Source organism: Hippopotamus amphibius, chromosome 3, assembly GCF_030028045.1.
Source record: "Hippopotamus amphibius kiboko isolate mHipAmp2 chromosome 3, mHipAmp2.hap2, whole genome shotgun sequence".
Taxonomy (NCBI): domain Eukaryota; kingdom Metazoa; phylum Chordata; class Mammalia; order Artiodactyla; family Hippopotamidae; genus Hippopotamus; species Hippopotamus amphibius.
Window position 1 is genome coordinate 197,744,967 of NC_080188.1, and position 27,030 is coordinate 197,771,996.

Genomic DNA, 27,030 nt, shown 5'->3' on the forward strand with positions numbered 1-27,030 from the left:
GAGGGCAGGGACAACGTCCACTCGTGTCCTGAGCACTGAACAAATGTCCAGGACATAGGGTGAGCTCAGGAAAGATGTGATGATACACTAATACACTTTTTAAATTTATTTTTTAAATAAATCAACGGAATTCGCAAGGTGGCATTAGCATAAAGCTACATATTGCAACACAACAGTCATATAACGTGACATCATTTTGACGAGCAGCCCGTGGAAAATGGAGAGAGAAAATAGATATTTTCCATTTCTTTGAAAAGAAGCATGGAGCACTCCTCCCGTTTTCTATCCTGCACTTTTCTCCCGACAGGAGCCCACGCGCAGGCAGCACAGCGGACACAGCAGAAGCAGCGCTGCCCGCGTCAGGCCGTGCGCGTTTCTGGTTCTGACGGCAGCTACGAGGAAGCTATTGGAAAGAAAAGGACTTTTCCCAGAGAGAAGGAATTTTTATTTTATTCACTTTCTGATGTTTTTAATTTACGAAAATTAAAAAGGCAAATAAATATAATATTGCTGTATAAATTTGATAGTCTACTAAAACTTCTTACATCATGTTAAGTGTTTCACGTACGTGTCGCAGTCATCAAGCCACCCAGGAATAACGTACAGAAATTTCACGGACAACATACAGTAAAAATCATTCGAGGTGGTGCAGCGCATCACTTCTGAGAGTTGCTCTTGTCGTGTTTTCTAATGAGGTCCATGAGGTCAGCCCCGGCCACCAGGTCACCGTGCGTCTGCGCAGCCCTCCGCTGCTCCTTCTTCTTCTGCTCGTGAAGGTACGGGGAGTTCAGCAGCTGCGGCGGCAGGAGGGAGCCTGTGGGCGTCACTCGCTTGGCAACATCCCAGAAGAGTCTCTTCGAGCTGTTATTGATGAAAGTAATCGCTGTTCCGTTTTGACCTAATCGCCCCACTCTTCCAACCTGAAATGAGAGGCAAAGGGTGTTTTCAAAATCTTTATGTCTCTTGAAAGAAAATGAAGACTCGTATTTAAAGAGGCTTCACTAAGATGCACATTTGTCCAGAGAGCATTTTCTGAGTTGTCCCCCTCAATATACTTGTGAAGTCCATTCAGTGCGCTGCCGTTCTCATGCTTGTACAGAAACAGCCCAAACAGAAAACAGGAAAATAAAAGTAATACAAGTGAGTGCTGTTTGTGAAGCTTGTGTTGCAGGTACACACGCGCGCGCGTGTGTGTGTGTGTGTGTGTGTGTACGTCAAGGGTGATGACACAAAGATGTTTCTTCCTGCGGGAGGGTGAAGGTAAAAGCTTTGTGAAAGCTATTGCATTAGGAGAAAGGACTGTCTTCTTTATGGTACTTAAGTCCCTTGAAATGTGAGACTGAAGCAAATCCATTTGCTCATAAAGTTATTTCTCATTTTGACAGAACTAAACAGATACAAACTTGAGGAGACCCATGATAAGGAAAAGAACTGACGTGTCTACAGATACACTGAGCAACTCTCCAGGAGCGAGGGAAACACACAGTCACGCCCAATTTCTGCTCCTTAACTGAAATGCAGAGCTTAAAATACATTCAGATTATCTACATGAATAGACGGTTCCTGCCAATATACAGAACATTTTTAATGCTGTAAAAGAAGAAACCTCTGAGAAAGTTGAAAGGGGTGGCCTACAGGGAATGAGACTTGGGGGAAGTAAGGGGGGGATCCTGTTTTTCAGTATCGGCTTTTATTTTTACCTGATTTATTTATCTTACCGGGTTGTTCCAATAAAACTAAAAATTAACATAATAGCTGCAACTCACAGAATGGGAAAAAATATTTGCAAATTGTCTTCTAGAATATATGAAGAACTTATACAACTCAAAAGGACAACCCAATTTAAAAGCAGGCAAAGGGCTTAAGCAGACATTCCTCCAAAGGTTTACAAATGGCCAATAAGTATGTGAAACGACATGCAACATCACTAGTCATCAGGAAAAGGCAAATCAAAACACTTCCTGCCCAGGAGCCTGGCTATGATAAGAGAGACAGCTACTATAAATGCTGATGAGGATGTGGAGACATGGGCACCTCACACTTCGCTGGCGGGAACAGAAAATATGAAGCTCCATGGGAAACCGACCTCGTGGGTCCCAAGATGTTCAACACGGACCCTGCAATTCCATTCCTACATGTGTTGCCAACAGAAATGAAAACACATGTCCACACACAGAAGTGGCCCTGCGTGTTCACAGCATTATCCACAGTAGCCAAGAAGCGGAAACAACCTCCCCACCTAGCAACTGAAGAGTGGACAAATGCGGTGTGTCCTCACAACGGGACACGGCCCGTCAATAAAACACTACAGCACAGCTGGACCCTGAGAACACGGCGCCAAATGAAAGAAGCAAGTCGCAAAAGACCACGCACCAGGTGACTCCATTTACATGACATGTCCAGAAGAGATAAATCTGCAGAGACAGAGAGTACAGGGGTGGTCACCTGAGAAGGAGGGTGTGTGCACGTGTGATGAGGAGTGGGGGTGACTGCCGGGGGGGCGGGGGTTTCTTCTGGGAGTGATGAAAATTTTCTAAAATAGATTACGCCAACGGCTGCACCACCCTATGACTATACTAAGAACCAATGAATTGTACCCTTTAAACTGGCGAATTGTATAGCATGTGGGTTATATCTGAGACACAATTTATATTAGATATTTTATACTGAGAAAAAAAGCTGTTAAAAATTAACTGCAACGGTCTCCAAATCCTAAAAGATAGCTAGGATTTCCCTAGCTATTTCACTGCCGTAGCCGGGGTCGATCCCTGGTCGGGGCACTAAGACCCCACAAGCCTCACAGCACAGCCAAAGGCAGCGAATGTTAACAACATAAAACGATTCCCCCAGAAGCTTCCCACCCCTGAAATTACAAAGCAGATGTGTGGGAATACTGATTCTAATTTTAAATATCCACATCTCCTGACCCAGCCGTCCTCCCACCAGGCGTTCCTCTCACAGGTGCACCTGCAGGAGAGGCTCAGGGGCCTGTGCACACAGGTGCTCCCTGCAGCGTCATCTAACAACACACACTGGGCACATCTGACCGTCCAGCAGGGAAGTAAATTACAGCACGTCCTGCAACACATTCCCATGCAGCCACGGAAACAGAACAAGCCAGATTCGACAAGTGAAAACACTCACAGAGCTTGGAACCATGTCTGGCCTTAGGCCAAGTACTCAACACACATTAACACTTGCTAAACGGCACCCAGGGGACCTCCCTGGTGGTGCGATGGGTAAGACTCCACACTCGCAATGCAGGGGGCCCGGGTTCCATCCCTGGTCAGGGAACTAGATCCCACATGCATGCTGCAACTGAGAGTGCACATGCCACAAGTAAGAAGCCAGCCAGCCACAGCTAAGAAGCCTGCCTGCTGCAACTAAGGAGCCCTGGAGCCACGACGAAGGAGCCTTTCTGCCACAACGAAGACCTGGCGCAACCGAATAAACAGCTTTAAAAAATGGCACCTGGTGTGGGTGCTGATAAGGAGAGCTATGCAAGATCTACTTAATAAAGAGAAAGAAGGCAGAGACAGATGAACGGATAAAGATGAGGTACACACACATGGGAACACCACTCAGCCACCAGAAGGACAACGTGCTGCCCTGTGCAGCAACATGGATGGACCTAGACGTTAGCACACTGAGTGAAGTCAGACAGAGAAGGACAAATGTGATATCACTTCTATGTGCAATCTGAACAAAAAACTACATAAATACATTTATTTCCAAAACAGAAAGAGACGCACAGAAAACAAACTCATGGTTACTAAAGGGGAAAGGGGGGATGGGACGAGGGACAGATTAGGAGGTTGGGATTAGCAGATACACACACGGCTCTACATGAAGCAGACAACCAGCAAGGACCTGCTGCGCAGCCCAGGGAGCTCTACTCAGGATTTCCTAATAACCTATGAGGGATGGGAGGGGGCGGGGGGTGAAGGGGAAACTGAGAAGAAGCGAGAGAGTAGCACAGACATATATATACTACCAACTGTAAAAGAGTCAGTGGGAAGTTGTTGTATAACAAAGGGAGTCCAACTTGAGGATGGAAGATGCCTTAGAGGACTGGGGCAGGGAGGGTGGGGGGGACTCGAGGCGGGGGCGTCAAGGAAGGGAGGGAATACGGGGATATGTGTATAAAAACAGTTGATTGAACCTGGTGTACCCCCCAAAAAATAAAATAAAAAAATAAAAAAAAATAACCTATGAGGGAAAAGAATCTGAAGAAGAGTGAAAATACAGATGTGTAAACATACATACATATATGTAAATATATATAAATATAAACGTACACATGTGTAACTGAATTTGTGTGCTGTACACCTGAAGCTAACACGATACTGTTAATCAACTATACTTCAATAACATAGGTCCCGTTTCTGTGGCAGGTGTGCAGGGCGTGCACATCACGTGTGAGTACACGCACACATGCATTTACAGTTTCTGCAACGCTAACTGGGGGAACACTCAAAGGTAGGAGGTCTTCTTTGCAAAGACTTACTTTTCATTTTATATCTTTCGTTATCTGCAAAATTTGCTATTGTGTGTATGTGTACTTCAATGACTGAAACAAACAAACAGAAAACACCCAAATACAGAACGAGAAAAGCAGAAGGATCTGCGGCCCCTCTGAGGAAAGGTACACGGCCCTGCACCCGTGGTAAAGGTGCTTCGGGAGTTTCAGTGGGTGACCCCAGTGAACGTGACATTCAGAGGTGATTCTAAGAACATCAGAGAAAGGCTGTACTTGAAGAGGCTGTAAGCGATGCCAGAGAAGGAAGGCAGGTAGCGGTCAGTGAGATAACGCGGGCTAAGAGAGGCTCTATTTCTGTGAGAAAGAAGAGCTGCTGTTATCTCTGGCAGCAAAGGGAAGGAACCAAACTCTGAAAGGGGAAAGTCTAGAGCAAATAAGGATATGAAGAGGCGATGAAGACACGAATCCTAAAAAAACAAATACCTCAACAGATCGGTTTTATTTTGGCCAGAGGCAGCAACTTAAAACAAGCTTTTTAAACAAAGCCCTCTTTTTCTGACTGTAAAGAGCCGTTTTAACATGCTCATTGAAGAAAACAAAAAAATATAAAGAAAATAAAACTAAACCAAAAGCTAATCACTTAAATTTTTTAACAAACATTTTAGCTTATTATTTCCAACTAATTTTTAATGCATCCTAGGCATAGCCATACAGTTTTGAAAAACATACATATATTTTAAAAGCAAAAATATGTGCACTTTTACGTCCTGCTTTTTTTTTAACTTCCCACTATGCTGACAATGCTGTGTAAGGAAATTCACGAGCAAAGCGGTGGTACCGCACAGCGTCCCTTTACCTGGTGCACGTACTCGTCCATGCTGGAAGGCATGTCGAAGTTGACGACCAGCTTGACGCTGACCAAGTCTAGGCCTCTTCCCAGGACCCCCGTGCTCACGACAACGTCACAGTCTCCTTCGAGTAGCCCCTTTCCAGAACAGCAACAAATGCATTACTCACAATTTATCTTACGTGATTTCTGTCACTGAGATTATCCTTTCTTTTCTCGACACCTTCTTCAACACTCTTGTTGCAATACTTCTGCAGTAAATAAAGGACTTTGTACACCTGAAAGACGTACATAGCTCACATTCCTTCCGACCCCCACCCAGAATTTTTTTTCTATTAATTTATTCAGGCAAACCTTTCCCAAAGGTGAACCACTCTCTGCCTCAGTCCCAAGTGACCTGACTTCAGAGACGGCAGATTCTGAATGATTTATCTATGCAGGAGACCATCCCTAAGGCGACAGGCTTATTGCTCCCAAAACACAGAAGCCCGGGCAAGAGGAACAACTAACTCCAGGCCATGGCATGCCTGACGTTCTCAGAGTCATTAAAACATGGTCTGCTTTAAAGAGCAGCTGGAATATGGTATCTCTTGAAAATGAGGCAAAACAGATTTCTGGGAAAGAAAGAACACAGAACGCTGGGTGTCACCTTCAGTATGTTGTTCCTTTCTGTCTGTGACTTCTCTGAGTGCACAGAGGTGCTTTTTAGACCTGTGATTTTCTGAACGGCCTCGCTCAACAGATCTGCTCCCAGTCTGCAGTCCACAAATACTAACACTGGCGGCTTAAAGAGTTTCTTATCCTGAAACAGTAAAACACATATAGAAAATTACTCCCATGACACAATTTACAGTGGACATTTTCCGGAGAGCGTTGGTATGAGCCAGGGATCAACAGGGTTACCAACGCTGCTCAGGAGGGGACATGGCACATCCGGGTAAAGTGAGTGTTCTCGTGAAAATGTGCACGAAGAGAAGCCACACAGCGGACGTCGTTTACGTTTCTGCATCACCTCCTTAATACTGCAAAAATAATTTTACAACTTCAAGTGCAATTTAAAATTTCCAATACTGTTCATAAATCAGTATAAACCATATTTAACTTAATACTGTATTTTTTTCACTTATTTATTTATATATTGGCTGCACTGGGTCTTCATTGCTGTGCGTGGGCTTTCCGTAGCTGTGGTGAGCAGGGGCTACTCTTCACTGTGCTGCGCGCCTCTCAGTGCGGTGGCTTCTCTTGCTGCGGAGCACAGGCTCTAGGTGCGTGGGCTTCCGTAGTTGTGGCTCATGGGCTCAATAATTGTGGCTCAAGGGCTCTAGAGCACAGGCTCAGCAGTTGTGACACACGGGTTTAGTTGCTCTGCGGCATGTGGGATCTTCCCAGACAAGGGATCGAACCCGTGTCCCCTGCATTGGCAAGCGGATTCTTAACCACTGTGCCACCAGGGAAGCCCTAATACTGTATTTTTAATAACTATGCTTGTACACACCACCCACTTAACCAATTTCTGCTTAACCTGTTACTGTTAAAAAATTTTATTTCTCAAGGACAGAACAGCCAGGAAAAAACTTGCCTTTACCTTACATATAAAACTACTAAAAATTTTTGAAGCAAAAAAAATATTCTTTAGGAATAGCCGTGATATTTAAATACCTTTGTATAATAAGGAAAAGAAAACCAACCTTGCATCCATACTGCATGTTTTCACAACTAAAAATTTATTTGAACCCTACAGAATTTTGAAGTAAGCAAAGCAATTTATTATTAAATATCTACAGCAGGTTCCCCCAAAGCTGCATCTAAAAAGCATCTTGGGACTTCCCTGGTGGTCTAGTGGTAAAGAATTTGTCCTGCAATGCAGGGGACGCTAGTTCAATCCCTGGTCGGGGAACTAAGATCCCACATGTGGAGAGCAATTAAGCCTGCACACCACAACTACTGAGCCCACACACCTCAACTAGAGAACCTACATGCCACCAACTACAGAGCCCGTGCCCTGCAGCCCTCGCGCTACAATGAGAGAGAGAAAACCTGCACATGCCACAACTAGAGAGAAGCCTGTGCACCACAACAAAGATCCCGTGTGCCGCAGCTAAGACCCACACAGACAAAAAAAGAGAGAGAAAGAAAGCACTCTCTTAAGAACTGTGGGGACTTCCCTGGCGGTCCAGTGGTTAGGACTCTGCGTGCTCACTGCCGAGGGCCAGGATTCAATCCCTAGTCAGGGAACTAAGATCCCACAGGCCGTGTGGCCAAAAAAAGCCCCCCCAAAACAAAAACCTGTGAAAAATGCAAACACAATGTTCAAAGCAGGGCTGGCTGCTTTACCACTCACGTTCAAGATCTCAAACAGCTTTTTCTTCTTCGCTGGCTCCTCCACCCACAGCACAATCTGGCGCACGCTGGGGCAGGGCAGGTTCTCCCCGCCGGCGATGACCCTCACGGGGTCGTGCAGGAGCTGGCCTGCGAGCTGCTCTATGCTGGCTGGAATCGTGGCCGACGCCAGGAGGGTCTGAGAGTCAGGAGGCACGTGTTCCAAGATGTCAAGCACTCGCTGCCGAAAGCCCATCTTTAACATGGTATCAGCCTAAAAGAGCATCACCGTAAAGTCAGCCCCACATGAAAACCCAGAGCCACCCTAGAGAAAGACGGATACAACTAAGAACGTGAAAGTGTAAAACCTGACATGGAAAAATAGACCACAATGCCAGAAAAGCCAAAGGATTAACTGGGAAAAATACATATTTATATAAAACTACATATCGTGTAACTACGTTTACAACAACATACACAAAGGTTTTTATTACGGCATTGTTCACAGTGGCCTGTACAGCCTAGACATCCATCAGCAGGGGACCTCTTTAGTAAATTACGGTGGATCTATACCATACGACACTGTGCCAGCACGAGAAATGACCAGAAAGCTCTTTATGACGTGACCATGAATCACGGCTGGGAGGAAATAAGCAAAATACAGAGCACTCCATATAACATGAGACCACCTGTGTGTACACGCCAGAAACACAACTGCTAACTCTGCGGAGGAGACACGTGAGCTGGGGTGAACAACTTAATTCTTCATTTTATAGCTTTTTGCAAAGTTTGATCTTTTTTATTTTTATTTTTTGGCCACACGGCGCAGCATGTGGGATCCCAGTTCCTCAACCAGGGATCGAACCCGTGACCCTTGCATTGGAAGCGAGGAGTCTTAACCATTGGACCACCAGGGAAGACTTTGATTTTTTTTTACCATGAACATACATTTATAATAAAATATGATTTCAAATAAATAAAAAATTTTATTTTGGGGATTTTCACTTCTGTATATACCTCTGCATTGCTGATTTTTAAAAACGAGGGGACTTCCTAGGTGGCGCGGTGGTAAAGAATTCACCTGCCAACGCAGGGGACACGGGTTCGAGCCCTACTCTGAGAAGATTCCACATGCCACGGAGCAACTAAGCCCCTGCACCACAACTATTGAGCCTGTGCTCTAGAGCCTGTGAGCCACCACTACTGAGCCCATGTGCCACAACTACTGAAGCCCATGCGCCTAGAGCCTGTGCTCTGCAACAAGAGAAGCCACTACAATGAGGAGCCCGTGCACCACAATGAAGAGTAGCCCCCGCTCGCAGCAACTAGAGAAAGCCTGTGTGCAGCAACGAAGACCCAACGCAGCCAATAAATAAAATAAATAAATAAATAAATTTATAAAAAAAATAAAAAAACAGGCATTTCTCACCTTCTGAGATGGCCCACACTCTGCCTGAAGAGTGTTTCTCTCTAAATCTCTAAATAAACTTCTTATCTATCACTTTGTCTCTCACTGAATTCTTTCTCTGATGAGACATCAAGAACCTCAACTTCATCAAGTCCTGAAACCAGGTTCACAGCTGGAGAAGAATCTTATCTCAGGATGAATCATACCTCGAGTCTCACCCGAAAGTGATTTAGATGATATTTAGATGACACTTTGGACTTTAGAGTTGATGCTGGAATGAGAAAGAAGGTCTCCAGCCAATAGATAAACTGGGGGCAAACGGATAATTAACAGACTGGGACCCCAATTACTGGGAGGCCTGACATCAGCTATGACTGTTTTGAAATAATGTGAAGGAAAAAGAATGCAAGATCTTCACCATCAGGACTTCCCTGGTGGCACCGTGGTTAGGAATCTGCCTGCCAGTGCAGGGGACACAGGTTCGAGCCCTGGTCCAGGAAGATCCCACATGCCACGGAGCAAATAAGCAACTAAGCCCATGCACCACAACTACTGAGCCTGTGTGCCACAACTACTGAGCCCATGTGCCACAACTACTGAAGCCTGTGTGCCCGTGTGCCTCTGTGCTCCACAAGAGAATCCACTGCAATGAGAAGCCCGTGCACCACAATGAAGAGTAGCCCTCACTTGCCACAACTAGAGAAAGCCTTGTGCAGCAATGAAGACCCAACACAGCAAAAAAATAAAAAATAAATAATAAGTAAATCTAAAAAAAAAAAAACCTTTCACCATCTGGATCCTTATCACATACCCTGGACTGCAAGCCCCACGTATAAAATCCTCCCTGACTTCCAAGGGGAGGGGGCACAGTTCTTGAGGCACTAGCCTGCTGTGTCTTCCCTTCTGCCTGGCAGAAAAATAAAGCCATCTCTCTTCCTCCAAAAAATAAATAAATAAATAAATAAATAAATAAATAAATAAATAAAATAAAAAAACAAAAAAACAATGAGGGACTTCCCTGGTAGTCCAGTGGTTAAGAATCCCCCTTCCAATGCAGAGGAAGAAGGTTCGATCCCTGGTCAGGGAACTAAGATCCCACATGCCATGGGGCAACTAAGCCCATGCCCCACAACTACTGAGCCCACATGCTCTGGAGCCCGTGTGCCACAACCAGAGAGAAACCTGTGCACTACGACAGAAGATCCCACGTGCCGCGACTAAGACCCAACAAAGTCAAAAATAAAAATAAATATTAAAAAAAGAAATAACTATGGTTATTTATGGTTATTTCAACGGGAATATGGGTGTCTTCCTCCTGTTTCCAACCTGTCTGTAATGCACATGGATTACTCACAGAACAACAGTTGTTCTTCCAACTGCACAATGAACGGGCCACGAATAGCATTCTTTTAAAACCACAAAACAGGACAGGACAGAATAAAAAGCATCATAAGAGAAAAATCACACTTTGCAAGGGTATTGTTTCATGAAAGTTCTATTTCATTTACACACACACACACACCCCAACATACACAATATTCATGACTGGTTCCCATCTAAACTATATTTTTTGAAAGCCACTATCAATTGGACCTTGGGGAAACCTTTTTCTTTCTATACCTCTGTTTCCAGTTATAAATCTATTTCTTACCTATCTTAAAGGGATGTTAACAGATTAAATTGTGGGGGAAAATGTACTTAAAAAAACAAAAAACTCTTAAAATTACTACCTAAATTTAAGGTGTTTTAAACATGAGAGCCACTCACAATTAACATAAGGCTACTCTGAAAATGTCAGAGTCCCTGGTGGGGAGACAGCACTCGGGTACAGGGTGAGCAATAAGAACAGACAGAGTAAGAGGTGAATGCAGGGGCCCCCTAATTAAAAAGCAAACTTGGCCTAATTTTCTGGGAACTGCTCTTGGTGTCACCTGCATTTCTTCACTGCTTAATCCTGGACAATCCGACTCCCATCTGTGCCACCAAAACTTCACTCCGGAGGGTCCCCAGGCCAAACATTCACTCACTCACTCAGCAAACCTTAACGCGTAGCCAGTGGTGGCTGACCGTCCCTGTTCGCCAGGCATTTACTGGGCGCCACGCACCCCTCCAGGCAGCATGGCTCAAGGGAGGTGGGCACTGCCGTGATCCTGTTTTACAGATGTGGAAACGGAGGCACATGACACGGTGCCTACGACGTGGTGGAGCTGGGGCCACTGGCTCCAAACCTACGTCACACACACCAAGCTCAACTGCTGTGCGCTCAGGGATGAGGACATGGGAGGAGACCCCACCTTTCCAGAATTTAAGGGCCAGAAGGGAAATCTATGACATTCGTATCCTTGACACGATACAGTTAAATGACAGCACGTGATGTCCCTCAGACACTGCTTTTCTTCCCTCCCTGGCTCCCCCTTTCTGGACAATCTCTGTAGGTCGATGCGCCCACGGGCTGTGACCCTGGCCCCCTCGGTCCCCACCCGCGCTCTTTCTCCAGGAAGCTCACGTTCCAGGGCTCTGAGCACCGCCTCAAAAACGCCCCAAACCTCATTCGGGCCTCCCCGAACTCACGTGGTGTGACCTCACTGCCCACTTAGCGGCCCCACCCGGACCCCAGGGCCCCTCGGCCTCCCAGTCCTCCTCCAGCACGTGTCACGGGAGACGGCACCAGCCCCGTCGGGTCTCTCCTCCTCATCACCCCGCGTCTCGTCCGTCCCCAGCCCCGTGGACGCTGCTCACGGGTCTGCCGACCAGAACCCGCTCACCTCAGGCAACTGGACAGACTCCCGCAGCACGTGTCAGCGGGGCTCCTCCTCGGCTCAACCCCCAAGACCGCCCATCACGTTCAGGAGGGAGCCCGCCCCACCCCGGCCTCGGGCCCCGCCCCGCCTCTGACCCCATCTCCCACCGCACAGCCTCTCCCTCCCCGGGACCTGCCCCACCTGTCCCTCCTGCCGCCTCCCCCCCCCCCCCCCCCCCCCCCCCCCCCGGCGGCGACCCTGCGCCCTCTGCAAGTCCATCCTCCAGACGGACCTTCACGAGGCGGCGCCTGCTCCTGCAGCTCTCGGCCTAGAGGTCGCCCCGGGGGGCCCGCCCCACCCCTGAGGTGCCGCCCCTCCCCCGCGCCTCTGTGTGCCACCGGGTATACGCACCTGGGTCCCCGCTCATCTCGCTTTCCATCGCATCCTCACAGCCAAGAACAAGAAGGGCCCGGAAAGGGACCGGAGAGCTAAGCACGCGGCACCCTCAGCACAGAACCAGCAGTGACCGCACGCCGGGCAGCTCGCTGGTCGGTGCCCCAGGCCCCGCCGCGGGCAAGACGTCCCAACGCTCCCGGGCTCCCGCTCAGACCCACAGAACCAGCGCGTCCGAGCACGCGGTCTGGCTCTGCACCTGGGTCACGGGGGAACAGGACACAGGGCGCCCGGTCGCGGGGCGGGTAGGGCACACACTGCAGCAGAGGCAGGAGGGGCCTGAGGTCTGCGGGCGGCTCCAGGGGAGGGCTCTGGGTCACCCACACGGAGCGAAGGAAGAGCAGGCGGAGGGGGCGGGAGGGGGCTCTCAGGACACAGGCAACACGGAGGCCTAAGTCTCCTGCCTGGCCGTTCCCGTCCACCCCCCCGCCGCCCGCCACCGTCCCAGCCCCGGGATGACAGCGTTTGCTCCCAGTTCCCTCTGGGCTCTGGGACCACGTCTCTGCTCGCTGACTCACCCCCGACGGCACAAGGCGCCTCAGCCCCGCCGCTGTCTCCACCGGCCCCCCCAGAGGAGCCAGCACGCCCCGCGGACTCTCCCGCACGCGCCTGGCACCTGCCCCTCACCCATCACCCACGTGAGATTCAGCATCTCCAAATCCAACTCACGCGTCCCTGCCAAGCCCCAGCCCTTTCCCGCAGGCCCTCAATCAAGGCGCACCCCCACCCACCTTCGTCCTCTCGCATGTCTGGTCACCACACGACTCATGAGTGATTCCCCGTGACCCTCGGGTGAACCCCGACGGCTGTCTCCACCCCGTCCCTAACCCTCCCTGGCCTCGCCTGGGCCCCCGGCTGGCCTTCCTTCCTCTGTGAATTCCCTGCAGGCACCGCAGAACGCTCTGAACCACCGCTTTCCACGTGTCACACCCACCCAGTAATCTAAGCCTCACCACACCCACATCAGAGCCAAACTCCCCTGCGGCCTCCCTCCCGGGCCCACCGTCATCGACCCCCAACCACCAGCTTCACTTCCTGTTACTCCTCACGAAGGACGCTTGGGCTGGCGGGTCTCTTCCGCCCGCCCCGCACACATGCACTGCTCACCTCCGTCTCTGCACCCGGGACACTGGATGCAGCCTCCAGTTTTCTAAATCCTTTTCCCTCTGTAGGCTCAGATCAAGTCCCATGACCTCTGAGAAGCCAACCCACCGACCCTCTCCCTTCTCCTGAACACTGAGCACATCACACAGTCCTACTGACAGCTTACGTCAGGGGAGGGAAACCACGGCTCTCGGGACAAATTCAGACCTACGCCTGCTTTTGTAAACAGGGTCATTTTATGGGAACAGGCATACCCGCTCACGTCCCGTCTGCGGCTGTCGTTGCAACAGAGACCACACGGCCCCCAAGCCTACACCATTTCCTCGCTGGCCCTTCACAGAAAGAGCCTGCTAGTCCCTGGCCTGCATCACACATGTTGGTGCTTTTGTATTTCAGTTTATATGACAACGTTTCTGCCTCTTTCAAGCATGTGTGTTTTTTTCTCCAACAAGATTTCAGCACCTTGCAGGCCTGGACAGTGTTTGTGACGCCATCAAACATCAGGGCTGGTCCCCTGCACCCACAGAGCACCCTGTGCTGAGCCTGGTTTCAGAAGCTGACCAATCACGCTGGCGACCAGCTCCTCACCCCTGGACCACACCGCAGCCACGTCCCTGGAGGCCGAGGAGCTGGGGCATCGGGCACGTCTGCCGGGCGACACTCCTCCCGCACCATCACCCTGAGCGCAGCCCTGCGGTGCCTGCAAACCTTGTTAACGTAAGAAACGAAAAGGCTCTGAAGAGAAGGGGACCTCAGCAAGTTCTCTACGAAGACCACCTTGAGGCTTCTGAGAAGGGGGGAACATAAGGACATGGGCTTCCCCAGAAGGGGAAGCCCAGCCCCGCGCTCAGGGTGGCAGGAAGGGGTACAATCCATGCAGTAGATGGTCCCCTGGAGGCCGGCCAGGAGAACGCTGGCTGAGCAGCTCCTCCGAAGGCCTGGACGTCATCTTACACTTACACAGGACTCCTCCACGGGAGAGGTTTGCACAACCATCACTTCTTCCTCGCCACACCTCTGGAAAATGAAACCACCTGCCCGAGGTCTCACAGCAGCTGGAGTAAAGGCTCAAACTCCCTCTTCAGGGACTTGGCCATGTTCCTTCCACACCCTCTGCTGTCCCGCTGCTACTTCCCGGGGCCACCGGCGAGGGCCAGGCTGCCGTCACCGGTCGGCACCCGGCACCCCACGTTTCCGATCAATGCAGGGTAACCCCAGGCCTCTGCCCCGTCATGGCCAGGGGACAAGCGTGCAGGTAAGACAGCCGTGCCCCATCCAGCTGACACAGGATGGAACATCATCAGATAATAATTAAACAGGCTCAAAGCATAAAAATGCCTATTTGCTCTCTGTAACACAGAAAACCACAAAACAGACACCTGTGTCCACATAGAAAAAAATAAAAAGGCTCCTCCAACCAAGCACCGTTAGTTACTTCCAAAATTTCTGCTAAGTTATCTGCCCGATTTCTTTCTTTTCTTTTTTTGTAGACAAATGATACCAAGCACGTTTTAAAAAAACTTAACACTGAGAATACAGTATACCTGTTAAGTTTACGTTTTCTATCAATTAGGAAAAGACAGCTGTGGTTTAATTTTAGCGTGCGATACCTGAGTTCAGCTGCAGTGCTACCCAGGAACCAGCTTAAGAACTACTACCGCCAGTTAAAAAAAAAAAAAATCCCTGAATTGTTTTCCTTCCGGAGAAAAAATGCCTGAATACACAATGCAATTATATAACACGCGTTTCATACATTATGTAAAATTATGTTTTTAAACACCACTACTTACTTCATCCACCACTACAATTTTTATCCCGCCGAGTTCTACAGAGCTCTGCTTTATGATATCCAGAAGTCGCCCGGGAGTTGCTATGATAACCTGAATAAAGAGAAAAGGCAAATTAGATAACGTTCGTTCATGCATGTATTCCTTCATTCCACACTTACTGAGTGGCAGAGGCTGCCAGACACTGTGTTAAGTGCTTGGAATTCAGTGATGAGTAAGTCAGACTTAGTCTCTGCTCTCATGAAAGTCCTAACACAGAGGAAGAAACAGAACACGTGCTCACGAGATCAGGACAGGATGCAATAAATGGAGGGACCATCCCAGTGCTGCTAAAACACAAGCCAACACCCACAGGAGTGATGGCCGTGAACAAGACGGCAGCTCCAGGGAGAGGGAAGGCTGGGAGGCAGGGAGGCCGACGCGGGTGGAGGATGGGGCAGCTGAGACCTGAGAACCCCGCAGGGGCCTTGACCGGGAGGACCCTACACGCTATTTGGCTCCATGAGCAAGTGCAAAATTCCTTGCCCTCTCTGGGCCTGCTTTTCAGTTTTAAATTACGAGGCTGGGTACAACGAACTCCAAGCTCATTCAAGGCTCTCAACAGTTTTGCGACATATTAGCTGAAGTCATGGTTAAAAGTAGGGGCTCTTCTATGTGCTGCAACTACTGAAGCCCACACGCCTAGAGCCCGTGCTCCGCAACAAGAGAAGCCACCACAATGAGGAGCCTGCGCACCACAACGAAGAGTAGCCCCCACTCACCGCAACTAAAAAGAAAGCCTGTGCACAGCAAAAAAAAAAAGACCCAACACAGCCAATAAAATAAATAAGTAAATTTATTAAAAATAAAAGTAAGGGCTCTTTAGCCCAACTTCAGCAGGACTCTTGGCTCCAGCACTTAATTGTGGTGTGAGTCTCTGCTCTCCCACTGCAAAACGGAAAAGGTGGTAACTACTGTGACGATTAAACAAGACAGTGCCGCGATAACTCCAGCGCAGTCACGAACAACCTTGGCGTCCAGTGGTGCCCACCTTTCCAGTCCACATCCACACAGTGGCAACATCGCTGTGGATGATAAAAGGTCTGTATCCCCAGAGCACAGGACTCAGTGAAGGTACCTCAGACACCCACAGACATCAAGTCAATCTGAACTACCGTGACTTGAGTTCACGCCTTCTCGTCCCTTTTCTATCGGTGGTTTGGAAGTTATCAACGTTTTTTCCATTCTTCGAGTGCTTCCCCTTGAACATCAACAAATCTGTAACTTAGCAAAAAGCTACTCGACACAACCAGCTTGCTCCTGAACGACCCAAGGCGAGACCCCGGGCGAGCACCGCCATGACCCCATCTCGCCTGCACTCACACGCGGGGTGGGGCGTGTCCGCCCTGCGCCTTAAAGCCCACAGCTTGTGCCTGTCACTGTTCGCTGGGCCCATGGGTTCAGCTTCGCCCGCACGCTCGCTGCCGCCTGGCACCAGCTTCCTTCCGCCCCCACCCTCCTCTCTGGAACCTTCTTTATCTGCAGGATGGCTTCCTCCGATGGCCCGCTGGCAATAAACCTCTCGGTTCTGTCCATCTGAGCAGGTCTTCGTCTTGCCCTCACTCGCGAAAGACAGCTCTGCTGAGCAGACAGACGCTCCGGTCACTCTTCCTCCCAGAGGGTGAGCGTCTGTGAGGCCTGGCCGGGGGAGCAGGGGGGTGGCAGCCACATGAGGCGGGGGTGACTCCAGGGAGGAAGGCATGGCTGTGGCGGAGGGCCGGTGGCAACACACAGGAGGACAGGGCAAATAACTAACCACGTAAAGGATGAGGGGTGGCAAGGTTCTCGTCGTCAGAGTTACAAACATGGAAACAGAAAACGTAAAAGGAATCTTGTGATGAACGAGGACTGGAAGCATCCACACGAACACGGGGTCTCGAACAGACTAAGGTCCCAGAAGCAATGATCGCCCAATAGCAAGGAGCTCAGGCAGAGCCCAGGTCTCGGTTTCCGAATACTAACTACTCCCCAGGGCCGAGGCCAGGAAAGAACGAGGTAAGCATGGCACATCTTCTCTAGATGGCAAATGAGAAAGCACTCAGAGAGGGACAGGGACACAATAAAAGGACACAGAAAGTGACTGGAAGATGCTTCCATTGGTCAAACAGATTATAACCCTGTAAATAAAACAGGGAACCATGAATCTGTACGGACATAAGAAAATTAACAAGTGGGAAGTCTGGTGAAGTTCAATACATTTACAACCTGAAAGCGCTCCCCCTAAAACACTTATTCAATACAAAGGGTACAAAAAAACTCTAGTTACCTGACAGATAAAAGCACCAGTAAAATGACAAATTGAAACTGTGTGCCACCTAAGAGGATGTCATGAAAAGAACAAAGCATCTCCTGTGCAATGTTCTGTCAAACACATAACTTGAATCTACTCAAATGAGAGCCGTTCTCCACAATAAGTGGCTTACCATCCTTAAAAGTGCCAAGATTATGAGAAAAAAGGAAAGATCGGTTCCAAACCGAAGACGCGGAGAAAGACACGACAGCTACAAACAACGACTGACTCTGAACCTAATGAAAAAAGCTGACGGGACAACTAGGAAAACCTGAGTGGGGTCAGAGACGGTGCCAGCAACGTCGATGCCTGGTGCACGCCGACGGATCAGCGTGAACTTTCTGAGGCTCTAACTGGGCTGTGATGATGAAGGACAACGTCCTTGTTCACAGGAATCACGCTCTCAAGTGTATCAGCCACGATGCTGAGATAAAGCGCATCTTCCGGAGACTCGTCCTCTCAACCATGAAAAGGGACATGCCAACACGCCTCCAAGAGCAAACGCGACGATAAAAGGAGGTGACAGATCAGAGAGCACCCGACTACGCTGGGCACATGAAAGGCACCCCCTAAACTGTGCTCCTGTCCTTTCCCGTATGAAACAAACTTTAAAATTAAGGCTCACGTGGCAAGACTTTAAAGGCCACTTAAAATCACACCCTGAAGTTCCTGGGGACGGGGCGGGGGGGACCTCGGTTCCTTCATGGATTGGATCCTCTGCAGAGGCACTGTGTGCAGGGAGCCCACCTGAACGTGCTGGCGCAGGCGGTGGAGCTGCGGGGGCGCGGGCAGGCCCCCCACCAGCAGCGCGGTCCTCATGCGGGGCAGGCCGCGCATCAGCTCCTGGGCCTGGCGCTCTATCTGGATGGCCAGCTCCCGCGTGGGCGTGAGGATGAGCGCGGAGGGCGCTTTGCTCTGCAAAGATGCGAAACACACCAGCCATGAGTTCCTGCCGCTGGGGACGCAGGCTGCAAAGCAGCCCAGGAGCACCTCCCCCTGAAAGCAGTCCCATCAGCTCAGCTGCCTTCTGTTCACTGCAGATGTCTCCTCCAAAACCATGATAATGTGCACCCGTTTGCCGCGTAACACAGACATACGACGGAAGATCAGAACCAGGACCAGGGAGAGGCGGCTGCATTCACCACGGGGGTGGGGAGGCTGAGGCTCGTCCCTCCGTCCATGGGCCGCACGACCCCAGCCAGCCTCCTGGGAAGAGAAACCCGCTGGTCGCCCTGGTGATCCGGGTGAAGCCTGGCGCCCTGGCCTTCCCTTCCCCTCCGTGCTCTCGGAGGCTCACTCTCTTTGTCTAAAGACCCTACTTATACAAACGATCTATCTTGGTCTTCCGCTGAGTTTCATCTACGTTTTGAACACCTAGTCCTTTATTTTTTTCTCATATTATCTTCAATTATTGTCTAGTTTTACACATTTTCTTCCTTTACCTCTTCTTCCTTGACCTATGTTTTTCACTTGCCCTCCCCCTCACCATACTCCAAAGCTCACAGACTCACTAGTACTTGGCCAATAATGACTCAAAATGCCTGTTACACTGATTGTGTGGGCGCGCTTATACACTGACGCGCAAGGCAAGGTGGCGTCATTCATTCTCAGAGGAAACGCAGATCACGCTTCACGGTAAATTCTGAAACTACAACACTGTTCTGACTTCGGTATCAGGTTTTCAAAACACACAATCGAAAAAGGCTACCCTGACACAAAAATCACAGCTCATCTGGTCAGCAAGACTCCCCCCCCCACGCCAAAGCCTGCCCCTTGAACAGCAACGTTGTTAAAGAGAAAACGTTCCGTGAGGAAAGCCCTTTCTTAGGCCTTCAGTGAAGAGGCTGGTTCCATAAACTAAAACTGAGTCCCCGGGAGCAAGGGCGGGTCCGTCTCCGTCCGCAGCCACGCAGCTGAGGCCGACGGCCGGCGGGCGCCGCCTTACCTGCCACAGCGCCCGCACGATGACGGGCAGCAGGAAGGCGGCCGTCTTCCCGGAGCCGGTGTCCGCGCTGGCCAGCACGTCTCTGCCCAGCAGCCCCGCGGGGATCATCTGCATCTGGATGGGGGTGGGGACCTCGTAGCCCGAGGCCTGCAGGTTGAGGTTCAAGGCCTCGGGGAAGCCGCAGTGCTCGAAGTCCACGATGGGCCTGGGGACGCCCTGCCCTTGCACCACGATTCCCAGCTGCCGTCTGAGGTTTTCGATCTGGTCCTCGCGAAGGTTCGAGACGAAGGCGTGCTCGGCGTAGACGTAGGCAGCGGGACGCGGAGCCGCCGGGCCGGCGCCGGCTCCCTGGGGACCGCGGGGCTCCGGCGGCCCCTCCGCCGCCCTCACCCGCAGCAGGTGCTTGGCTTTACACTCGAGGCTGCACACGTCCTCCCCCGTGTCGTCGCAGATGTACTCTCCGTAGCGCCCGCACACCGTGCACACCGGCTCCCCGGGCTCGGCCCGGCGCTGCGTTCTGGAGAAGGACCTCACGGGCTCCTCCGTGAGGCCGCTGTCCCGCGGCCCCGGCTCGGCTCCGGCCGCGCTCGCCGCGGGCGCCCGGCCGGCAGGCCCAGGAGCAGGGGCGGCGGCCGGGCCGTCCCCGCCTGCGTCCAGCCGGGGCTCTTCCGCTTCGGGTCTGCGCTTCTCGGCGGCAGCGCCTCCGCCGTCCTGGTCGGCGCGGCGCTTGACCTTCAGGGACCTGGGAAGGAACATCGTGCGGCGCCCTGCGGCGGAGGGCGCCCCTGAGCTCCGCGTGCCCCGCGCCCCCCGGGCTCCCCCGCGAGCGCGCAGGCCCCGCGGCCCGGTCCCGGGGGGCTCGGCGCCCCTCACGGCGCGGCAGGCTCCCGCCCAGCGACGGCCGCCGGGAGGCAGCCTGCCAGCCTCATTCCCGGGCTGCCCGACACGCGCACGGACGTGTTTCCAGGCAGAATGCTAGGCGCGCACTGCCACGTGCCCGCTTTCCGGGAAAACTCCAACCGACATGCACGCGGGGGCCCACGGGGCCAGCCTCGAGCCCCCGGAGCGGCCGAGGGGCGGGATGCGGAAGGACGGCTGCCCGCGCGCGCGCGCGCGAAGAGCGGGGAACGCAGAACCGCCGGCGGCAGCCAGGCGGCGCGCGCCAAGCGGCGGGGCCGCGGCTGGGGTCCCGCCAACGCCCCGCCCCGCCCCCGCGGGCGTCGCCCCTCCCCCGGGCGTTGCCCCACACGCAGCGCCGCACGCGGAGGCGCGTGACGTCACGGCGCTGCCAGGACCCGGGCGGGGCGCGCTGGGCCCGAGGCAGGAGGGGGCGGCGGCGGGGCGTGGGGGTGGGGGCGGGGGGCGGGGTCAAGGCGCGGCCCGGCGCTCGGGTCCCGCACGCGAGGAGCAGGGCGCCAGGCGGGCCCGAGCGCGGGGCCGGGGCACGCTCACCCGCGCGGACTGCGGCTGCGCCCGCTTCCGCCCGGGGCGGCTCCCCCGGGAAGCGCCGGGCGGACTTCCGGCCGAGGAGCCCGGGCCGCGCCGCCTCTCTGCGGCTGGGGACGGTGCGGAGCGCAGCACCCGCTTCTCCCGGTCTTGCGCGGCGCCGCGGCAGGGGGCGGGGCCCGGCGGGGCGACCGGAAGGGGCGGGGCCGCTCGCTGTCCTCGCCCCCTCCCGGCTGGGGGCGGAGGGCTGAGTCCCGGAGCCCGGCTGCGGCGGGCGGGTTCCCTGCGGACTGGCTGGCGAGGGCAGCGGCTCGGAGAAGCGGGCGTCCCCGAGGGGGCGGGGCTGGAGGCAGGGCGTCCGAGCGCGTGGCAGCGGGCGGGGGCGTGCAGCCCCGCGCCCCGGGCCGCCTGCGGCCGGCGCACAGCTGGGGGTCGCGGAGCGGGTTTGGTGCGCGCGCGCGAGGTTCTCCGGGGGCTCCCAGCCGACGGCGGGGACGGCCACCCAGTCACGTGCCGGACGGGTCCCCGCGGGTCGCCCCTCGCCGGAGCCGGCCCGCGGGCCCCTGGCCGCGGAGGGCCGCGGGGCTGCAGGGCTTGGGCGCCTCGCGCGGCCCCACGTCGAGCGAGCACGTGAGCTGTGGAGCGCGGCGACGGGGCGGGAGCCTGCGAGCCCGCGTGCAGCGGGGGTGCCGCCGCCCCGGTGGCCTCCTCGCGGGCGGGCGTGCCTTGGCCGTCTCCCTGCCCCCCTCCGCCGGGCTCTGTGGGGGCCGCGTGGGCTTCGCTCCCGTGGCGGGACGTCCTCGGCTCGCCCGCGCCGCGGCGCCGTCGTCTGCGCGGCCCTCGTGAGCGCGCTTGCTGCCTCCACGGGCGGGTGACGGTCGGGGGCAGGCTGCCCGCGGGGCGGGGGAAACGCGCGTCCCGGGGCCGCTCACCCCCTCGGGGCTCCCGCGCGGAGGGGACCGGCTCCCCGCGAGGCTCCCGCGCCCGCCTCGGGGCTTGCGCGGCGGGTGGCGGCGGGCGTGTGGGCGCAGGGCGGGCGGGCGGCCCCGGGGGCCTAGGCGTGCCCCGGCGGCGGACACGCGGCCCGAGACGCCGGCCGCTGGGCGCGGGTCCGAGCGCGCGGCTGTGGGGAGCGGCCGGCGGAGGGTGCGGCCCTGCGCCCGGGCTTCCCTCGCGTCGGGGCTGCGGTCGCGCCTGCTCGTCTCCACGCGCGCGGTGCGCGCCTCCCTTACCGCCGGGCGTCGCGCGCGCGCAGGCCTGTCACCGGGCCGAGTGGGTGCGTCGCAGCCCTGTGACACCGCCGCGGCGGGTCCGTCTGCGTGGGAAGGCACGCGCTGTCTTACATCCCAAGGATTAATGATAGATGTTCAGTAAACTACGTGAAAGGGGGGGGGGCCGATCTTCTCATGTTCTCCATGGAGAGCACTGTTACGGAAATCATTTTCATGTGAATAGAGGATTAAAGAGGATGGAGCCAAAGGAAGGAAGCGAAAGGGTATAGAGGTGTGTAAGACAATTTAAAAAATAATATGGTACTTTCCTGCGTTCTGTCACATCTGTGACTTGTGTTTTCTCTACAGTTACATGAGGTGGTGCCCGAGGAAACCCGAGTCTGCCCCTGGTGATACTCCCAAGGCTGGCAGGGGCCTTCCTGTGCACAGCCCTTGGACCTGTCCCATTTGCACCCAGGAGCAGCATGACTGGGTCAGAGGGATGGGGTGTGCAGCTTTACACGGTGATGCCAAAATGCTTTCAAAGAGCTGGTACCAGTCTGCACTGCCACCAGCGCGGATCAGCCCTTTCCTGTTATTCCACACTCTTTCCCAATCCTTGTTTTGGTCAGACTTCTTAGTTTTTGCTAGTCTGCTGAGAATAAATTGGTACGAGACTACGGTCTTAATTTGCATTCTCTAATTCCTGATAACATTGAACAGTTTTTTCATAGACCGATGGTTCATTGCTGTCTGTTTTCTTCTAAGCATTTTGCTTTTGAAACCATATTGTGGGTAACAATGTTCTGTCAGTTGTGTAGCAAATATTTTCTCCCTGTTTATAGCATGTGTTTTGAAGTTTTTAAAAATCTTTTGGATTTTTATTCTGATAAAAAGAATTAAACTTACGGAAAGTTTTCAGTACTAATACAGTGAATTCCTACATACCCTTCATATAGATTCACAGTTTGCTGCACTTGTGTGTAGAGAGACAATATATATATTATTTTTGCTGAACCATTTGAGAGTAAGTTGCAGTGTCCGTCTCCGAAAACAAAAATATTCCCTTATGTTTCCACAGAACACTTTGCAAGTATAGGTAGTTTAATGTTGATATAATATTACTATCTAATATACAGTTCACACTGAAATTTCATCAGTTGTTCCAACAATGTCATTTAGAGCAATTCCTCCCTCCCTCCTCCCCCACCCCCCAGGCCAGGGTCCAGTCCAAGATCTTTTCATTTTCCTCGTTTCTATGCTATCTTTTGATGAATAAATGTTCTTAAGTTTAGCATAGTTAAATATGTGTACCTCTTCTTTCGTAGTTAACAATTTTGATGTCTTAAAAAATCCTGGTCTTGCCAGGGGTTGAGGGCAGGGAGGGATAAATGGGCAGAGCACGGGATATTAGGGCAGTGAAACTATTCTGTGTGATGCTGTCTTGGTGGGCACATGTCATTGTACTTTGTCCACATCCATAGAATGTACCACACCAAGAATGAACCTCATGTGAACCATGGGCTCTGGGTGATGATGGTGTGTGTCTGCAGATTCATTGTAGCAAACATGCCATCCGGTGGGGGATGTTGGCAACGGGGAAGCTGTGCCTGGGCAGCAGCTCGTAGATGGAGCATCTCTGTACCTTCTACTCAATTTTGCTGTGAACCTAAAACTGCTCTAGAAAATAAAGTCTATCAAAGAAAAAAAAAATTCTTGCCTACCCTAATATCAGGAAGGTATTTCTTAGAATTTGGGGGGAAAGTTTTAAAGTTTTGCCTTTTACATTTAAATCATTAATCCATATGGAATTGAGTTTTGTCTGGTATGAAGTACAGATCCATTTCCTTTCCTTTCCTGTTTTCCAAATGGTCAGCCAATTGTCCAGACACCATCTGTCAACTACAGTCCTTTCTCCAGTGACCTGTGGTACCATCTCTGGTCGTTTGTCACGGCTCCAAAGTGCGCACGTCTGTTTCTGGACTCACTACTCTCTTCTTAGTTTTCTGTCCCTGTGCCGATAGCCTTCTGCCGTAATTACTGTAGCTTTATACATTTTGCTGTCTGGTTGAGCAAGTTTGACTCAGGATTGTCTTGGCTATTCTTGGTCCTTTTTTCTTGCATATACATTTTAGGATCAACTTCTCAGTTTCCACCAAAATAGTCCTGTTGTGATTGTGAGTGGAAGTGCATTGTCTGTAGGTCAGTTTGGAGGAGAAGCGAAATTTCTATAATAATGTTTTGCTATATATGTCTAGTTATTTAGGCTTTCTTTACTGATTTCTATAGAATTTCTACTTTTCTCTAGAGATACTTGCTCATCTTTGGTCAGATTTATTCTAGATTCATTACAGCTTATATTACTATCATAAATGGTTTCTTAAACTTATGTTTTTGAGTTATTTGCTGGTTTATAAAAATTAAATTGATTTTCAGGCTTCCTAGGTGGCGCAGTGGTTAAGAATCCGCCTGCCAGTGCAGGGGACACGGGTTCGATCCCTGTTCCAGGAAGATCCCACGTGCCGCGGAGCCTCTAAGCCCGTGTGCCACAACTATTGAGCCTGTGCTTTAGAGCCCGTGAGCCACAACTACTGAACCCATGTGCTGCAACTACTGAAGCCCATGCACCTAGAGCCTGTGCTCCGCAACAAGGGAAGCCACGGCAATGAGGAGCCCGCACACCATAACGAAGAGTAGCCCCCACTCACCACAACTAAAAAGAAAGCCCGAGCACTGCAAAAAAGATCCAACACAGCCAATAAAATAAATAAATTTATTTTAAAAAATGAAATTGATTTTCATATATTGTTATTTTAGCCACCTTACTAAATGCTCTTCATATTTCCAATAATGTATAGATTAGTTTTCTATTTAGAGGGTCACATCTTAAGTGATGACAGTTTTGTTTTTCCTTTCCTTTTCTCTCCCTTACCTTATTATGGTGGCTACAGTCTCCAGTACAGGGATGAACACGTGATGAAAGCAGACAGTCTTGTCTAGTTCCTGGTTTTAAAATATTGATACCTTAATTCAAGTTTCCCCATTAGGAATGACATGTGTTGCAGGTTTTTCAAATACCCTTCATCAAGTTAAGGAAGTTCTCTTTCATTCTGAATTTCCTAAATTTTTTGTCATGAATGAGTATTGGATTTTATTAAATGCTTTTTTCTTTCTCTTTTTTAGTCTGTTGAGATCAGCAAAAACATTTTCCCCCTTATCTATCAATATGAAGAATTGTATTTATAGGTTTTTCAAATGTTAAAAACACCTTTGCATTCCTGAGATAAATCTAATTTGGCCATAATATGTTATCTTTTATCTACCTGCTATTTATGTTAACATTTTGTTTAGGATTTTTAAGATTATAAGTAAGATTGACCTCTAATTTTCCTTTCTCACACTATCCATGGTTTTACAAGCATCAAAGAATGAGTTGGGGAATATTTCTTTTTTTCCCCTCCTTTATTCTCTGGAATAATCTATAATAATCACAATATTGAAATGACCCGTCTGCTGGAGGTTTGGCGGAGCTCCCTATAAAACTATCTGGGTGTGGAGTTCTTTTGTGTGGGTGGAGAGATTTTTACCTTTAGATTTATTGTTTTTAATAGTCATAAAACTGTTCAGCCTTTCTTAAGGAATTCTTGAGTCAGTTTTGCTAAGTTATATTTTTTAATGTTCTTTTTAACTGTTTCATATTTACTTTCAGGAAGTTCTTTATCCTCTTAAAATATGTTTTATATATAATATGCCTCTTTTTCATTAATACTAACTTGAACTTTCTCTCCTTTTTTTCTTAATCTCACCAGAAAATTTGTCTCATTGTGTGTTTTTCAAGAATCAAATATTGACCCTGTTGATTCTCTTTTCTGCAAGTTCGTTTTCCATTTCACTGATTTATGTTCTTTCTCTCTCTCTACTACTCTCTTCAGATTACTTTGTTTTTCAGTTAATGAGTTTAGCATGTTCATTTTAAATCTTTTTATTTTTCTAATATAAGCGTCTAAGGCTATAAGTTTTCCTCAAATGACTACTTTCTCTGCATCCTACAAGTTTTGATACATAATATTTTTATTCAGTTCTGCTATTTTAAAATGTCCATTATTATGTGTTCTTTACACCATGAGTTACTGTAGCCTAGTGAGTTAAACTCATTTCTGTGTGTGAGTTAGGCATGCTACATGAAGCCTGCTATTTAACATCAAGCACTTCAGCTTTTGGGGTTAATAAGTCAACCTCAGAGCCACTCAGGTCTCATATGTATGATGCCCCACCATATACTCTTTGATAAAGAGCTCAGATTCAGATTTTGTCTTAGGTCTCACTAGAACACAGTCTAATTAACCTAAGCTACGATTCCTGCTTTCTGCACAAAGAGTCTTCACAACGTGATTTTCGGACGGTCTCTTAATCGTAGGGCCACGGAAATCCTTACCTATGGTAGTTCACATGGGAATCACAGATGATGAGTGCATTGCTATTATACATTATGCTTTATTGCGGGGAGGGACAGGAAGATGTGCAGGGTGACTCAGGTGGGTGACTCAGGTGGGTGACTCAGGTAGACGAGAGTTGTGGAATGTGTACATCCTGCATAAGCATGCTAAGAGTGTGCCTTTGGCTGTGTCTTAGAACCGGAAATGCTGCAAGAATGAGAGCTGACCTGTATGTTACTCTCATGCACTGTTGAGACATGTACAGAGATAATAATGCCTATCATTCTTTCATCCCGGGACCTTTAGTCTCACACCTATTCGTTAATAGCCACTCCTAGTCTTTTTTTTAAATTGCATTATAGTTGATTTACAATGCTGTGCTAGTGTCAGGTGTCCAGCAAAGTGATTCAGTTATACATACATATATTACTCCTTATTCTTTTAATATGAGAGGCTTGGAAAACCCGTGTAACTGACATCAAGGTGAAGACAGGAAAGCACAGGTTGATAGCATTTGGCCGCCA

At 50.8% G+C, this 27,030-nt stretch overlaps 1 protein-coding gene across 1 annotated transcript; it reads right to left on the minus strand.

Annotated features, from left to right (window-relative positions):
• Positions 1 to 98: 98 nt before the first annotated feature.
• On the minus strand, positions 99 to 21,000 carry DDX59 (DEAD-box helicase 59). Its single transcript, XM_057726833.1, has 8 exons — positions 20,866 to 21,000; positions 19,414 to 20,180; positions 18,216 to 18,383; positions 15,143 to 15,232; positions 7,669 to 7,920; positions 5,977 to 6,129; positions 5,337 to 5,465; positions 99 to 920 (listed from the first exon to the last, which is right to left on the minus strand). The coding sequence occupies exons 2-8, from the start codon at positions 20,167 to 20,169 to the stop codon at positions 657 to 659; spliced, it is 1,812 nt and encodes a 603-aa protein (XP_057582816.1). The 5' UTR covers positions 20,170 to 20,180; positions 20,866 to 21,000; the 3' UTR covers positions 99 to 656.
• Between the last annotated feature and the right edge of the window lie 6,030 nt (positions 21,001 to 27,030).